Source organism: Phyllobates terribilis, unplaced genomic scaffold, assembly GCF_046119375.1.
Source record: "Phyllobates terribilis strain yellow unplaced genomic scaffold, ASM4611937v1 Scaffold_3__8_contigs__length_932513732, whole genome shotgun sequence".
NCBI classification, from domain to species: Eukaryota; Metazoa; Chordata; class Amphibia; order Anura; family Dendrobatidae; genus Phyllobates; species Phyllobates terribilis.
Genome location: NW_027362763.1, coordinates 405,463,734 through 405,481,272, shown reverse-complemented (window position 1 = coordinate 405,481,272; position 17,539 = coordinate 405,463,734). Strand labels below are relative to the sequence as shown.

General features: G+C 42.0%; 1 protein-coding gene across 4 annotated transcripts in view; it reads right to left on the bottom strand.

Annotated features, from left to right (window-relative positions):
• Window positions 1–17,539, bottom strand: part of MYO6 (myosin VI) — a 271,734-nt gene that overhangs the window by 50,327 nt on the left and 203,868 nt on the right. For all 4 annotated transcript variants that reach the window (XM_073675590.1, XM_073675592.1, XM_073675593.1 and 1 more), the window contains exon 25: window positions 10,058–10,208. In XM_073675590.1, the coding sequence (XP_073531691.1) occupies window positions 10,058–10,208 (151 nt within the window). The remainder of the gene's footprint in view (window positions 1–10,057; window positions 10,209–17,539) is intronic.

Below are 17,539 nucleotides of genomic sequence, written 5' to 3'. Positions count from 1 at the left end.
GGAATCTGAGAACAGGGCTCTACTGAGCCCCACCTTGAATGGAGCAGTTGTTGTCTACGTGAAATAGCAAACCACTTTGCTCAGCTCTCTAAGGCAGTCCCATAGACATAGAATGGAGTAGATATCAAGCAGTCACAGTTTGGCTCCATTCAAGATGAGGTCTGTACAGCATGGTTATTGAATGCCGGAGTCATTCTTGGAATCGCTGGGGTTCCAATGGTTAGACCCCTGACCATCAGTCAGTTATCACTTAGCCCAAAGATCAGGGATAACTTCCTATCTTGGCAGTAATCCTTTAACATCATTGCTTCCGTTGTTAACACAATTTTAGATTTAATATTTCAGATAAAACAAAGAGCCTCTAAGTTCTGTATTTTAAGAGCCACGCTCAAGCACACAGCTCTGTTCACATTTTCATGCAACTCTCTCCCAAATTCAGATTTGAAAATGTATAGCATTACATAGTATCTAAGAATTCTATCAAAGATATGACTAAAGTAAATAAATTGAAAATATCTTAAAGGGGTTGTCTAAGACTGTGATAATTATGATCTATCTGTAGGATAGCTCAGCAATGTCACAGAGGTGGGGTTCAACATGCAGCACCACCATCAATTAGCTATTATCAGCTCCGGTGACGGCTGGATGTCATCTGTGTACCACAGAACTGCACAGCTCCATACACTGTGTAGTGGCCGTTCCTGAGAACTGCGGCTCGGCTCCTATTGAAGTGAACAGGCACACCATATAGGGAGCCATGCTGTTTCAACTTCCTATACGGTATGGGAGGTTTCAGACTCTCTCCAGTCTGATATTAAAATCCTACACAAGATAGATCATCAATATCTCAGTCCTGGAAATACCTTTATCAATCAATAAACTAATATCAGTGAGAAGAAAAGGAAACAACCACGATAGAAAAAAACTTTTTGACTGTGAGTGGAACAGGCTGCCCCGAGAGATGGTGAGTTCTCCTTCAATGGAAGTCTTCAAAGACAGGCTGGACAGACATCTGTCTGAGATGGTTTAGTGAATCCAGCATTGAGCAGGGGGTTGGACCAGATGACCCTGGAGGACCATTCCAACTCTTAACATTCTATGATACTTATGCGGTGCTGATACAAAGTCAACTGAATAGTGTTGGTGGCAGTAACTAGTGCCTGCTGATCTATGATCTGTTCCAAGGAGGCAAGTAACAGTGACATGCTTCCTAAGCTTGTGTCATCAGTCAGTGATCTGGTCCGGACACTGGTCTCAAAGCCCTGTAATGTTATACCATCCCATCATCATTGATCGTTCACACTTTCATATGTAAAATAGAAACCAACGTGCAGGGACCACAGAACTATATGTGGCTCCTCAGCCGTCAGTGGTGGACAATTTCCATAATGTATTAGTTGCTAATGTACTTCATTTTTAGATTACTCTATGAAGCCCAGTGGAAATACTACAGACTACAAATCATCAGAGCAAGCTTTGTGCAGAAGCATTATGAGTTTTAGAAAAGGATCAGTAGAATGGAAGTATATATCAAACAAGAACAAATACTTTACTCCACACCAACTACAGATTGTGAGAGTCATGTTTGGAAAAATTGACAATTTTATAACATTGTGAGGAAAAAAAAAAAGATTTATGCAGCTTTTATGGTTCCAATAAAAACATACATTTTTAAAGGGAATCGGTCACCAGGTTTTTGCCACCTAACCTCAGAGCAGCATAATGGAGAGACAGAGACCCTGATTCCAGTGATGTGTCACTTACTGGGCTGCTTACTGTTTCTGTAATTTTGATAAAAATCATCAGGAGATTATCACTATCATGTAGTTCTCTTTATTCATGAGCTCTGTATAACCCCGTCCCGACCACGGATTAGCAGCTTTCTGTGTACACTCTGCATAGGCAGAAAGCTGCCAATCAGTGTTGTGGGTGGGGTTATACAGAGCCCACCAATCAGAGAACTGGTAGACCTGCAGCAGATAAAACAGTGATTTTACCAAAACTACAGCAAACAGCCCAGTAAGTGATACATTGCTGGAATCGGGGTCTCTGCCACTACATCAAGCTGCTCTTAGATAGGGTAACAAAATCTGGTGACAGAATCCTTTTAAGCTGCTGACAAGGATGTTGTTTTGCAGCCATATTGAAATCAATGGGTGCTGCAGCCATCAGTATGAGGATTCACACGCCATCATTTATATTCCTCAATGTGAAGGTTGTTTGCCCATGACTAAATGAAAATCCAAATCAAATTAACAGCACAAATCTTGGCTGTGCAAAAGACGGACATTAGTATCTGAAGACGCACTGCAGAGAATTCCTACAACAATGCAGCCATATTGTGGAGCAGTACGAGACACTTCACACTTGTACATCCAGTAACCTTGGAAATTAAAACTGCTCAATACAGACAACATATTTCCAGCTAAGAGACAGAGATCTGTGACATTTCATCATTAAGAAGTGTAACCTTTTGTGTGCTGCAAATTCCTTCCTACCAGTGATATCGATCATAGTGTTTGTTACTTTGGGGGCATGAGACAGAAAGATATTCCTGGCAATTATCTCCGGGGCTTGTGAAAGTCTGGCTGAAAGATGTCATGAACTGTGAGTTCCTCCACATAAAAATTAACGCTCAGTTCATTTCTTTTGGTTGCTTATGTTTAGTGTATAGGCTGAGAAACGTTCCTAGCATAGCAGTTACACAAAGCCACATATAATGGTATCCAAATTGCCTCTTCAGAGAAGAAGAGGACCTGAACTCTAGTGCCACCTATTGGAAATAGCAATCAGAAAACTTAATATAGACCCTTTAATGAGCTATAACCTCTGATACAGCCAAATCAAATCTCATGCTTTGCACTCAGGAGGGGCAACACCCCGAAACATGTGTCTGCAAATTGAGATTCTGGTTTGACAAGTCATGCGGCAAGGCATGTTAAAAGGTCGATACTGACTTTTCTTCTCTGAAGAGGCAATTTGCATATTTAATTTCCCAGAGTCTCCTTACCATGTCAAGGATGTAACTTTTCACAATATAATGGTATCTATCTTTCATAGCAGAAAAAAAGGACATATTGTGCATACATTTTGTTTACTGGAATTCTCAGGATGTCATAGTTTGCTCATATATACTCAGCACGGTGGCTCAGTGGTTAGTACCGCTGCTTTACAGTGCTGGGGTCCGGGGTTCAAATCCCACCAAGCACAACATCTGCAAGGAGTTTGTATGTTCTCTCCATGTTTGTGTGGGTTTCTTCCGGTTTCCCTCCACACACCAAAGACATACTGATAGGGAATACAGATTGTGAGCCCCAATGGGGACAGTGATGATAGTGGCTGTAATTAATGACGCTATATAAATGAGTAAAATAGATAAATATATACTCAATGTATAAATCAGCCAAACGGAAGCAAGGAACCAAACTTTTGGCCTCCATCTTATAAACCCCCATAGACATATTTAGCGTTTATATCGGGAGTTTTCCTGGTGTACACGTGAAATTACAATCAAGTAGTTTATCTATCAGGAAGACCAATATCAAAAAACGGACCCCCTGTAGATGGCCACACATCTGCCAATAAACTGATATTATAGCCCCTCATTTCAAACAAATAGATGACCCTGTACCAAGTCAAAGTGTGGCAGTCGCATTTCCCAGCGGCTTTCTACAATGACTAATACTATAGAAGTGGAACCAGAGTAGGGATCCATCTATGATATCCATGTGGCCTAAGCATTTAATAAATTGTTATACTGATGGGACAAGACATTTAGTAAACCTTCGGAAAAAGTGTAAAAAAAAATCAAAAATCCATGCATCTTTCCATGCAAACCATCAATATAGACTACGTATTTCAGTGCCAGGCTACAGCTTCAACTCCATTCAATATCCTGTATACTCTGAACACTCTAGCTATTTTGGCTAGTAGAAATGTCGGGGTCGTAGCGACATTCCACTCGTCCTCCAGTCACTCCAAATTATGGCTATGAGCATGGGTCAACCATTCAAAGAATGAGTCAGACAACAAGCTGGTTCAAACTCAGAGCATGCTCAGAAGGCTACTGGCAAGCCACGATCTCAGCAATGTTCCTCCTTTATTTCCGCATGCACAAAGCTAAATACACTACATAATGGGGAGGGGAAAGGGAGTGTTCGGGGCGGGGTAAGCCATAAATGTCTAGTATCCAGCCACTCCTGATTGGTCCACGACTCCTTAACTCAGTCTCTGGGCAGACAACAGTCAGTTGATGTTTTGGTTTCATTTCTCTGAAACAGGTGCTTGGCTGATACTGGCACCATCTTAGCATAAGTTTCGATCTAAGTAACACGTAGCAAGGAAAGCTTATTGTTATAGGACACAAAATGGTGGTTAGTACATAAGCAAAGCGTATAAAAGTGGAAAAATATATATTCTTTCTTACCCTGACAGAAATAGCATAAAATGCAATTCTATAATATGAATTGCAGAATCCTCAGATCAAATTTATTCTTACCGATAATTAAAAAACATTTTTTTAATTATTAACGCATAAATTTGATTTTGTTTATATTATTAATTTGCCTCCTAAATTAAATTAGATATACTTATGTTCCCAAGCAGTAATGTACTATACTAGCATAGCCCCCCACCCCAGACTGATCCCTGGCGCATATGATCTAAGAGAAGGGTCGTTTTGTCTTTAATCATACAATAAAACATAAATATGTGAATCACAGCCATGTACTGCTCTGGAAAGCTCAGTAATTACATTATTGGGTGTCAGACGCTGAATCTTCAATGAATGATCAAAGTGCACCTGCGCTGCTAAGGGACCACCTCCAAGAGCAGCCAACATGACAAGCCAGCCAGCGAGCGAGCGAGCCAAATCAATTAGCTTCAAAATGTGAAAGGACGGATGGAGAATGACGCTGCTAACCGGAAAATGTGCTAAAGCCTTATGCCTTCAAAAGGCATTCTGTAAAAAAGTCTAATGCAAATTAGAATTACTATCGTGTAAGATAAGGATGTACTAAATATAGTGGAAGTTGTAAGTCATTAAAACCATTCCAGGAGCCAAGTTGGCTTTTTCAGGTGGTCTAACAATAAGAAGTGACTTAGAGAAAAATCCACAAAGATCGAAGTGTATTGGTAAGGGAGATGCTAGGACGTGTCCCCTGAGATTACGAAATATTCCACAATGCATTCAAGCCGTACCGCATTGGAGATAAGAAGGCGGCAGTGAACTTCTATGGGAGAAATGATAGTACAATATCAGTGAAGTAGTCCAACTGTGTCACATTTGTCATGAGTGCATACGAGAGCTAGCCATGTTTTTCATGGATTGCACTTGTATCTGTTATAGTGAATGGGGCCATTCACATATCCGTGTTTTTTTTTGCGGAAAGAAGGTTCTGCGTAAAATTGCAGAGGGACATCTGATTTTGATTCACACGTTAGATCAAAATTGGCAATGCAGGTCTAAGGTCTGTGGGAAAAAAAACAGACGGCACTTGGATGCTACCTGAGTGCTGCTCATTTTTCACTAAGTACTAGATAGGATAAAAAGCATATCAAACGCTGATGGTGAAAATGGACACTGGCCAAACGCTGATGGTGAAAACGGACACTGGCCAAACGCTAATGGTGAAAACGGACACTGGCCAAAAGCTGGTGGTGAAAACGGACACTGGCCAAACGCTGAAGGTGAAAACTGACACTGGCCAAACGCGGAGGGTGAAAACGGACACTGGCCAAACGCTGAGGGTGAAAAAGGACACTGGCCAAACGCTGAGGGTGAAAACGGACACTGGCCAAACGTTGAGGGTGAAAAAGGACACTGGCCAAACGCTGAGGGTGAAAACGGATACTGGCCAAACGCTGAGGGTGAAAACGGACACTGGCCAAACGCTGAGGGTGAAAAAGGACACTGGCCAAACGCTGAAGGTGAAAACGGACACTGGCCAAACGCTGAGGGTGAAAACGGACACTGGCCAAACGCTGAGGGTGAAAACGGACACTGGCCAAACGCTGAGGGTGAAAACGGACACTGGCCAAACGCTGAGGGTGAAAACGGACACTGGCCAAACGCTGAGGGTGAAAAAGGACACTGGCCAAACGCTGAGGGTGAAAAAGGACACTGGCCAAACGCTGAGGGTGAAAACGGACACTGGCCAAACGCTGAGGGTGAAAACGGACACTGGCCAAACGCTGAGGGTGAAAAAGGACACTGGCCAAACGCTGAGGGTGAAAAAGGACACTGGCCAAACGCTGAGGGTGAAAACAGACACTGACCAAACGCTGAGGGTGAAAACGGACACTGACCAAACGCTGAGGGTGAAAACGGACACTGACCAAACGCTGAGGGTGAAAACGGACACTGACCAAACGCTGAGGGTGAAAACTGACACTGGCCAAACGCTGAGGGTGAAAACTGACACTGACCAAACGCTGAGGGTGAAAACGGACACTGACCAAACGCTGAGGGTGAAAACTGACACTGGCCAAACGCTGAGGGTGAAAACTGACACTGACCAAACGCTGATGAAACTCTGACAAAAAAAAAAGCTGAAGAAACCCGGACTGATTTTCACTGATGCCTACATGAGCCCTAACAGAGATATCGCAATCTATTCAGTTGCAAAAGCAACAACGAATTGTAACCGTATTGGTTGTCACCTTTGACCTAAAGCCCATACACAATAAACTAAAGTTGGTGGGATTGACCTGCATTCTAATGTGTATGGGTTGCCTTCCGACTCTCCCAAAAAGAGGATATCAATAATAGGTAAGGGTTGGGCAGTTTGAATTTAAATGCCTAACCCTATTGTTCTTCAGAAAATAAGCAGCTGCCAGGACTCTATGGCAGCGGCTTTCTCTGCTGGTCCCTTTGAAAACACATGAAGGCTCGGCTATTGCATGTGCATGACCATCTCTAGTGTCTGTATATTTGATGCTAAATCGCTTATGTGATTGCTCTTCCTGATAAAATGACAGCTGATCATCAGATTCAGAGAATTCCAAATTCAAGTGAAATGAATAGAACTGTATTTCCTGCTTTCAAACAATAACAGCCACCACAAAAAACATCAAACCTATAAATATACAGTTATATGAAAAAGTTTGGGCACCCCTATTAATCTTAAGCTTAATGTTTTATAAAAATTGTTGTTTTTGCAACAGCTATTTCAGTTTGATATATGTAATAACTGTTGGACACAGTAATGTTTCTGCCTTGAAATGAGGTTTACTGTACTAACAGAAAATGTGCAATCTGCATTCAAACAAAATTTGACAGGTGCATAAGTATGGGCACCCTTATCATTTTCTTGTTTTAAATACTCCTACCTACTTTTTACTGACTTACTAAAACACTTTTTTGGGTTTTGTAACCTCATTGAGCTTTGAACTTCATAGCCAGGTGTATGCAATCATGAGAAAAGCTACTTAAAGTGGCCACTTGCAAGTTGTTCTCCTGTTTGAATCTCCTCTGAAGAGTGGCATCATGGGCTCCTCAAAACAACTGTCAAATGATCTGAAAACAAAGATTATTCAACATAGTTGTTCAGGGGAAGGATACAAAAAGCTGTCTCAGCGAATTTTTCCTGTCAGTTTCCACTGTGAGGAACATAGTAAGGAAATGGAAGAACACAGGGACAGTTCTTGTTAAGGGCAGAAGTGGCAGGCCAAGAAAAACATCAGAAAGCCAGAGAAGAAGAATGGTGAGATCAGTCAAGGACAATCCTCAGACCTACTCCAGAGAGCTGCAGCATCAACTTGCTGCAGATGGTGTCACTGTGCATCGGTCAACTATACAACGCACTTTGCACAAGGAAAAGCTGTATGGGAGAGTGATGCGAAAGAAGCTGTTTCTGCAAGCACGCCACAAACAGAGTCGGCTGAGGTATGCAAAAGCACATTTGGAGAAGCCAATTTCTTTTTGGAAGAAGGTCCTGTGGACTGATGAAACCAAGATTGAGTTGTTTGGTCATACAAACAGGCGTTATGCATGGCGGCAAAAAAACACAGCATTCCAAGAAAAACACTTGCTACCCACAGTAAAATTTGGTGGAGGTTCCATCATGCTTTGGGGCTGTGTGGCCAATGCCGGCACCGGGAATCTTGTTAAAGTTGAGGGACGCATGGATTCCACTCAGTATCAGCAGATTCTTGACAATAATGTTCAAGAATCAGTGGTAAAGTTGAAGTTACGCAGGGGATGGATCTTTCAGCAAGACAATGATCCAAAACACCGCTCCAAATCTACTCAGGCATTCATGCAGAGGAACAATTACAATGTTCTGGAATGGCCATCCCAGTCCCCAGACCTGAATATCATTGAACATCTGTGGGATCATTTGAAGAGGGCTGTCCATGCTCGGCGACCATCAAACTTAACTGAACTGGAATTGTTTTGTAAAGAGGAATGGTCAAAAATACCTTTATCCAGGATCCAGGAAATCATTAAAAGCTACTGGAAGCGACTAGAGGCTGTTATTTTTGCAAAAGGAGGATCTACTAAATATTAATGTTACTTTTCTGGTGAGGTGCCCATACTTATGCACCTGTCAAATTTTGTTTGAATGCAGATTGCACATTTTCTGTTAGTACAATAAACCTCATTTCAAGGCAGAAACATTACTGTGTCCAACAGTTATTACATATATCAAACTGAAATAGCTGTTGCAAAAACACCAATTTTTATAAAACATTAAGCTTAAGATTAATAGGGGTGCCCAAACTTTTTCATATAACTGTATATATATATATATATATATATATTATTAAATTTTAGTTACAGCTGAAACTGCCGTTTTAATACTGTTTGACGAATTTTACATTTTGGGTGGACAAATGTCTGAAAATCTCTATTCAGTTTGCAGAATAGAACAAGAAGCTTTCGATTCTATTGTAAAAGACAAGTATAGAAGCGACGCAGGTGGAGGGAGAAGGAGACGTTGATCAACTTCCTTTTCCACTGATGATGGTTTACAAATGGAATTAGGCTGATTAGCAATTAGACTCCTGCATTATGTCAAATTGCATGTATGCAGTCAGTTTGGTGTTAACGTTGCTTCAATGAAAAGTAGAAACAAGCACAGCTGCTGTAGTGATCTGCCAGCAGCTTTACGTGCAGCTGTGGAAGGGATGACTGTGCGGCACATCTCATCTGGCACACTGGCAGCATCTTCGCCATCCAAGAGTATAGAAGTGATCTCCTCTCTACTCATCCATCTCGTAACAAAGAAAGAAAACAAACAATGGCTAGCCGCTGATTACCAACCTGTACCTCATTAACCATGATCACGGGCCCGGCTGCCTAATGAGAGCCGATGCTTTCCATCTTTTATACTAAACCTTCTTGAGTGTTGGATGCTCAAAGAGTTACAGGCTCGAAAGGGGAAAAAAATAAGATTACGACACCCCAGCATGCACCATGTCTGCTGAATTGTGGCTGGGTTAGACACTTTTACGGATCGTAGACCCTCGATTAGTAAGGTTCAACCTTTGGCAAATACCAGGGGAGTCGAAATTAATGTAGACAAGGTGTCAAGATCTACTAAAGCAAGTGGTGGCAAGACACGGAAGACTAAGTGGCTCATCCTGGCCTTTTAAAAACTGTTCAGGATGCTGGAGACCAAAATTTAACCTCTTCTTCACTGTACTGGATGTTCAGCCAGTGTGTAGACTGCAAACCCAGTAACATAAGAAATATAATCTCCCTGTACAAAATAAAGTTATAGAAACCATGAGAGACCAAAAAATACTTTCTGAAATAGAAAAAAAGTGACAGCACGTAAATTTTTCCCCGACACCCTCACCGGCATGAATCATTCCAAGCACAGTAGGCATATTATCTGTGATGAGGCTTTTTTATGAGTGTTATTGAAATTTACATCTTTTTACACAATTACAGGCTGCAAGTAACCTGCCAAAGAATCTGAGGCAGGAAGTGTGAAAAATACTCATTTATTTCCTTCCTCATGCAAGTCTATTTTGCATAATGACATTTTTATCATACAGAATGTGATGCATCGGGAGAAGAGAACAGACCTACTAATGCTGTCAAGCTCACCTTTATCTTCAACAGAAGAGCATTGATGGACGACTCCAGGTCCTTCACCTGTTTGCTCATCTCTGGCTTCCCTTCCTTAAGAGCACTGACAACTTCATTGAATCTGATAAGCCTAGATTTCAGCGTTCGCACTTTCATCACACCTTCAATTCTTGAAAATAAAATGGAAATTATATTTTAAAAAGGCACAAAGTATATTTCAATAATCTGTATATACACAAGCCCCCCTGTATCTTAGTATCTCCAGCTCTCTTTTATATATACTCCTTAATATTGAAATTGCATCACCAAAAAGGAATAGTCGTGGAGTTATGGAGATCACAGGATCAAGACATGTTAATAATATGCAAATGATGAAAAAAACTGAAACAATATTTTCAAATCCTCTTACACGCCTTGGCATGCTATCAGCGAGGTTATTGATGGTTGTCTGGTAAATCATCAAGATCCACTGCTGGCAGCGAATTGCCGACCAATTACATCACAGAAAAGGTCAATGGGAGACAAGTTCGGAGACACTGCATGTCATAATAGCATATTTAGGACACGTAAACTGCTCACAGTAGCACAAGCAACACCTGGCCTTGCATTGTCATGTTGAAAAATAGCTAGCATAATTTCACTTTGCACAGGCGCTACGTGTCTCAAGAAATTGCACCTTTTTTTGTTGTTTCGGACAAATTTTGGATTTTTTTTTCACCACTTGCATAAAGAAGTTATACATGTTTGGTATCAGCAAACTCGTAATGACCCGGAGAATCATAATAGCAGGTCAGTTTTAGCATTTAGTGAACACGGTTAAAAAAAAAATGAATTGTGGAATTGCACTTTTTTTGCAATTTCACTACACCTGGAATTTGTTTTCACATTTTCCAGTGCACTAGATGGTAAAATCAATGGTGTCGTTCAGAAGTACAGCTCTTCCCACATAAAACAAGCCCTCACATGGCCGTATTGACGGAAAAATAAAAAAGTTATGGCTCTGGGAAGACTGGGAGCAAAAACTAAACGCAGAAAACGGAAAAACTCAAGGTGGTAAAGGGGTTAAAAATGTAGTTTCCATTTTTTCATCATTTGCATAACATTAACATGTCTATCAATCCAGTGATTTTCATAACTCCACAACTTTTCCTTCTTGGTGTTGAAATTTTGATTGCGAGGAGTGTATCTTTCTATATATATATACCCTGGTCAGCTACAGCGAAATAAGTATTACACACGTCGCCAATTTTCTAAGTAAATATATTTCTAAAGGGGCTAATGACGTGAAATTCTCACCAGATGTTGGTTGGTAACAACTCATCCAATCTACACAGGCAAAGAAATCAAACCTTAAATCTCTATAAATTAAGTTGTGTGTAATAATGAGAAATGACACAGAGAAAAAGTACTGAACATGCTTAGTGAAAGTTAAAGGGAATCTGTCACCCCCTGGGAGATATCAGACCTCTACTATGGGCATACAGGGTATAGAAAAGTAAATCTATACATACCTGTATGGCCCATAGTAGAGGTTTGATTGCAAAGAAAAGTGTTTTTATAAACTCTGTTTTGCACAGGCTTGGAGTCCCCCGGATGCCAAGAAATCCCCGCCTAACTGTTTATTATTCCCTTAAATCCTGGCCTATAAGCTTAGTTACCATATTCCCCCCCTTCCCTACACGTCAAAGTGCCTGACTTCCCGGGCATGCGCAAAGCGCCGCTCACATAGAGCACGCTTTGCTTCATGTCGACCCCGTCTGCCTGTGCACTGCGCCACAGGTTTCTATTGCGCAGGCGCTAGGGAGTCACTATCACTTCCCGATGCCTACGCAATAGATTCCTGCGGCGCAGTGCATAGGCAGACGGGCCGGGGGGAAGCAAAGCAGCGCTTCGCACATGCCCGGGAAGTCAGGGATTTCCTGGCGTCCGGGGGACGCCAAGCCTGTGCAAAACGGAGTTTATAAAAACACTTTTCTCTGCAATTAGACCTCTACTATAGGCCATACAGGTATGTATAGATTTATTTTTCTATAACCTGTATGCCCATAGTAGAGGTCTGATATCTCCCAGGGGGTGACAGATTCCCTTTAATTAATACTTCATACAAAAGCCTTTGCTGGTGATGACCGCTTCAAGGTGGCTCCTGAATGGAGAAACTAGTCGCATGCATTGCTCAGATGTGATTTTGGTCTATTCTTCCACACAAACACTCTTCAAATCCTGAAGGTTTCATGGGCTCCTTCTATGGACTCTGAGTTTTAGTTCCTCCAATAAATTTCGCATTGGATTCAGGTCAGGTGATTGGCTGGGCCATTTTAACAGTTTTATTTTCTTTCTCTGAAACCAATTGAGAGTTTCCTTGGCTGTGTATTAAGGATCATTGTCTTGCTGAAATGTCTACCCTCATTTCATCTTCATCATCTTGGTAGATGGCAGCATATTTTTTATCAAGAATGTCTCGGTACATTTGTCCATACATTGTTCCGTCAGTTATATGAAATTTGCCAGTGCCTTATGCTGAAAAACAGCCCCACACCATGATGTTCCCACCTCATAAATTCACTGTTGGTATGGAGTTTTTGAGGTAATATGCAGTGCATTTTGGCATTCAATTATTGTGTGTATTATGGCATTTAAAGAGTTTAATTTTGGTCTCATCTGACCAGACTATATTCTCCCAGTATTTCACAGGCTTGTCTAAATGTTGTTGATCAAACTGTAAATGCGCTTGAACATGCTTTTTGTTCAGTAATGGAGTCTTGGGTGGTGAGTGTGCATACATGGCATGGAGCTTGAGTGCATTACTTATAGTTTTCTTTGAAACAATTGTACGTGCTGATTTCAGGTCTTTCTGTCGCTCGCCACAGGTGGTCCTTGGCTCTTGGACAACTCTTCTGATAATTTTTTTCACTTCTCTGTCTGAAATCTTGCGGGGAGCAACTGCTCGTAGACGGTTTATGGTGAAATGATGTTCTTTGCACTTCCGGATTATGGCCCCAACAATGCTCACTGGAACTTTCAGTAGTTTATAAATTCTTCTGTAACTTACGCCATAAGTATGTTTTGCAACAATAAGGTTGCAAAGGTCTTGAGACAGTTCACTAGTTTTAACCATCATGAGATGTTTCTTGTGTGGTACCTTGGTAATGAGACACCTTTTTATAGGCTATCAGCTGAACCAGCTGATATTATTTTTCACTAAATTGCAGGATTGCTTTCTAATTACTGATAGATTTCAGCTGGTGCCATGACATTACATTGCTTTTTGCACATCTCTTTCTTCATGTGTTCAATACTTTTTCCCTCTATCATTATTACACATAACTTAATTCATGGACATCTATGGTTTGATTCTTTGCCTGTGTTGATTGGATGGGTTGTTACCGACATCGGATGAGAATTTCATGTCAATAGCATCTTTAGAAATATATTTACCATATTTTTCTAACCATAAGACGCACTTTTTTCCTTCAAAATTTTGGAGGAAAGTTCAGGATGCGCCTTAAAGTCTGGATGTACCTTATAGTCTGGCTGTGAATGGGGGGGGGAGTGGGTCACAGGAGGCAGAAGCCGGTTGCTGCATCTAAAACGTGTGCCCGCTGTTAAGGAACATTAATATTTACTGCTCCACACGCCCATAGTCCCTTTCACCTCTATGCACTGAAGCCAGCGCCAAGAGGTGGGAAGTACTATGGTCGTGTGGAGCAGTGAATATTTATTTTCTTTAATAACGGGCACACTGTTAGCTGCAGCGGCTGGGCGATTATGTGTGCCCGCTGTTAAGGAAAATTAATATCCACTGCTCTCCACGCCCATCTCTATGCACTGAAGCCGGCGACAAGGTGGGCAGGACTATGGGAGAGGAAAGCAGTGAATATTCATTCTCTTTAATAGTGGGCACACATAATGGCCCAGGAGCAGCAGGAGCCGGAAGCTGCGGCGAACAGTGTGATCGCTATTAAAGAAAATGAATATTCACTGCTCTACATGCTCATAGTCCCAGGCGTGGGGAGCAGTTAATATTCCAGCAGCGGTGTGTAGGGACATATGGCAGTGACATCATGCGCTTACACGCTGAATCAGCTGCTGGCATCAGCACCGAATGCCGCGCTGCTAGGGAACTGAGGGAAGGGGAGTAGAATCGTTTATTTTTTGTGTTTGTGCAACGTGATGGGGGGCCATGTATACCAGGATCAGGCACCATGTATACCAGGATGGGGATGGGGGATCATGTACAGTGGGTACGGAAAGTATTCAGACCCCTTTATATTATTCAATCTGTTTCATTGCAGCCATTTGGTAAATTCTAAAAAGTTCATTTTTTTCTCATCTTGACTGAAAAAAAAAACAGAAATGTAAAAATTTAGCAAATTTATTAAAAAAGAAAAACTGAAATATCACATGGTTATAAGTATTCAGACCCTTTGCTCAGTTAGGAGTAGAAACACCCTTTTGAGCTAGTACAGCCATGAGTCTTCTTGGGAATGATGCAACAAGTTTTTCACACATGGATTTGGGGATCCTCTGCCATTCTTCCTTGCAGATCCTCTCCAGTTCCGTCAGGTTGGATGGTGATCGTTGGTGGACAGCCATTTTCAGGTCTCTCTAGAGATGCTCAATTGGGTTTAGGTCAGGGCTCTGCCTGGACCAGTGAAGAATGGTCACAGAGTTGCTCTGAAGCCACTCCTTTCTTATTTTAGCTGTGTGCTTAGGGTCATTGTCTTGTTGAAAGGTTAACCTTCGGCCAAGTCTGAGGTCCAGAGCACTCTGGAAGAGGTTTTCATCCAGGATATCTCTGTACTTGGCCACATTCATGTTTCCTTCAATTGCAACCAGTCGTCCTGTCCTTGCAGCTGAAAAACACCCCCATAGCATGATTCTGCCACCACATTTTACTGTTGGGATTGTATTGGGCAGGTGATGAGCAGTGCATGGTTTTCTCCACACATACTGCTTACAAATATCACCAAAAAGTTCTATCTTCGTCTCATCAGACCAGAGAATCTTATTTCTCATAGTCTGGGAGTCATTCATGTGTTTTTGAGCAAACTCTATGCGGGCTTTCATATGTCTTGCACTGAGGAGAGGCTTCGGTCGGGCCACTCTGCCATAAAGGCCCAACTGATGGAGGGCTGCATTGATACTTGGCTTTGTGGAACTTTATCCCATCTCCCTACTGCATCTCTGGAGCTCAGCCACAGTGATCTTGGGGCTCTTCTTTACCTCTCACACCAAGGCTCTTCTCCGACGATTGCTCAGTTTGGCTGGACGGCCAGGTCTAGGAAGACTTCTGGTGGTCCCAAAATTCTTCCATTTAAGGATTATGGAGGCCACTGTGCTCTTAGGAACCTTGAGTACTGCAGAAATTCTTTTGTAACCTTGGCCAGATCTGTGCCTTACCACAATTCTGTCTCTGAGCTTCTTGGGCAGTTCCTTTGAACTCATGATTCTCATTTGGTCTGACATGCACTGTGAACTGTGAGATCTTATATAGACGGGTGTGTGTCTTTCCAAATCAAGTCCTATCAGTTTAATTAAACACAGCTGGACACCAATGGAGTAGTAGAACCATCTCAAGGAGGATCACAAGGAAATGGACAGCATGTGACTTAAATATGAGTGTCTGAGCAAAGGGTCTGAATACTTATGACCATGTGATATTTCAGTTTTTCTTTTTTAATAAATTTGCAAAAATTTCTACATTTCTGCTTTTTTTCAGTCAAGACGGGGTGCAGAGTGTACTTTAATGAGAAAAAAAATTAACTTTTTTTAGAATTTACCAAATAGCTGCAATGAAACAAAGAATGAAAAATTTAAAGGGGTCTGAATACTTTCCGTACCCACTGTATATCAGGATGGGGATGGAGAACCATGTATACCAGGAAGGGGGACCATGTATACCAGGATGGGGGGGCCATGTATACCAGGATGGGGGGGCCATGTATACCAGGATGGGGGGGCCATGTATACCAGGATGGGGGGGGCCATGTATACCAGGATGGGGGGGGCCATGTATACCAGGATGGGGGGGGCCATGTATATCAGGATGGGGGGACCATGTATACCAGGATGGGGGGGACCATGTATACCAGGATGGGGGGGCCATGTATACCAGGATGAGGATGGAGGACCATGTATACAAGGATGGGGGACTATGTATACCAGGATTGGGGGACCATGTATACCAGGTTGGGGGGACCATGTATACCAGGATGGGGGGACCATGTATACCAGGATGGGGGGACCATATATATATATATATATACACCAAAATGGGGATTTTAGTACAGAATTTGGGGACATTACCCCTAGAACAGTGTCAGCAGCAGACTCCCCCATAACAGTGAATCATGACCACATTTTTTGCTTTTATTTTCCTCCTCTAAAACCTATTTGCGTCTTATAGTCTGAAAAAGACGGTACTTAGAAAATTGATGATGTGTTCAATACTTATTTCACCCACTGTATAATATAAAAGCCATTGCCTAATACTGCGTAAGACCCTATTGTGCTGCAAAAACAACTGTGACCCTTTAAGGCTTGATCTCTGAAAGGGATTCAGTTTAGACCCCCCCCCCTCAAAACTACTCACAATTTAACCCTAGAACGCATGACCATAAAAATCTACACTTTCACATACCTGGGGTCTTTTAGGCCCGTGTGCAAATAACATGGAATAACTCAAACAAAAATGCCAAACAACTATATACCTGAGGAACACCTAGAGTTTCAAAATTCTAACTAAAATAATCTTGCAGAAAATAGAAAACAATTAACAGGGCGGGCCTGCGAGGCCCCAGGTATGCGTTCTAGGGTTAAGTTGACAGGGAGAACAGTTTAAATGTAATGCTACGCCTGTCTGCCAAAGTAATCCAAGTATGAATCCATTATGCAATGCAAATTAGTCAGGAACGTCCCTTCATATTCAGTGTCCATGGTCCTCTGCACCTTCCTCTTACTCTTGAGTGACATTTTTAGAGGTTTCATGATTGGATGCCACAGCCATCACTCAAAAGTAGAGGGAAGAGTCTGGGGTGTATTGAGGGCACAGCAGCTGTTCTATCAGTTGAAAACTGCTGTCAGACTCCCTTAAAGGGGTTGTAAAGGGACTTTTATCTTGATGGCCTAAACTTGGGCTAGGCCATCAACATATGGACGGTGAAGGTGCAACACCCAGCACTCCTGATCAGCTGTTCCCTGATCCGACAGGATTTGCTAGTTGCGGGGCTGCACAGGATAGCGCAGTCAACTGTTTAGTGGCCGCGGAAGGGTAGTGCTCATCTGCCCCCTATTGAATTTGAATATAAATGTCCCAGACAACCCCTTTAAGTTGTGAGTTCCTCAATCAGAGTTATTCTTCCAGCACATCTTGAACACGGTCATGTTCCTCAAACCACTTCTGAACAATTTTTTTTTGCAGAGGGCCAGGCCACATTATCCTACCTAAAAGACGATGCCCTTAGGGGACACGTGTCAAACTTTGTAATAGTTGGTGAAACA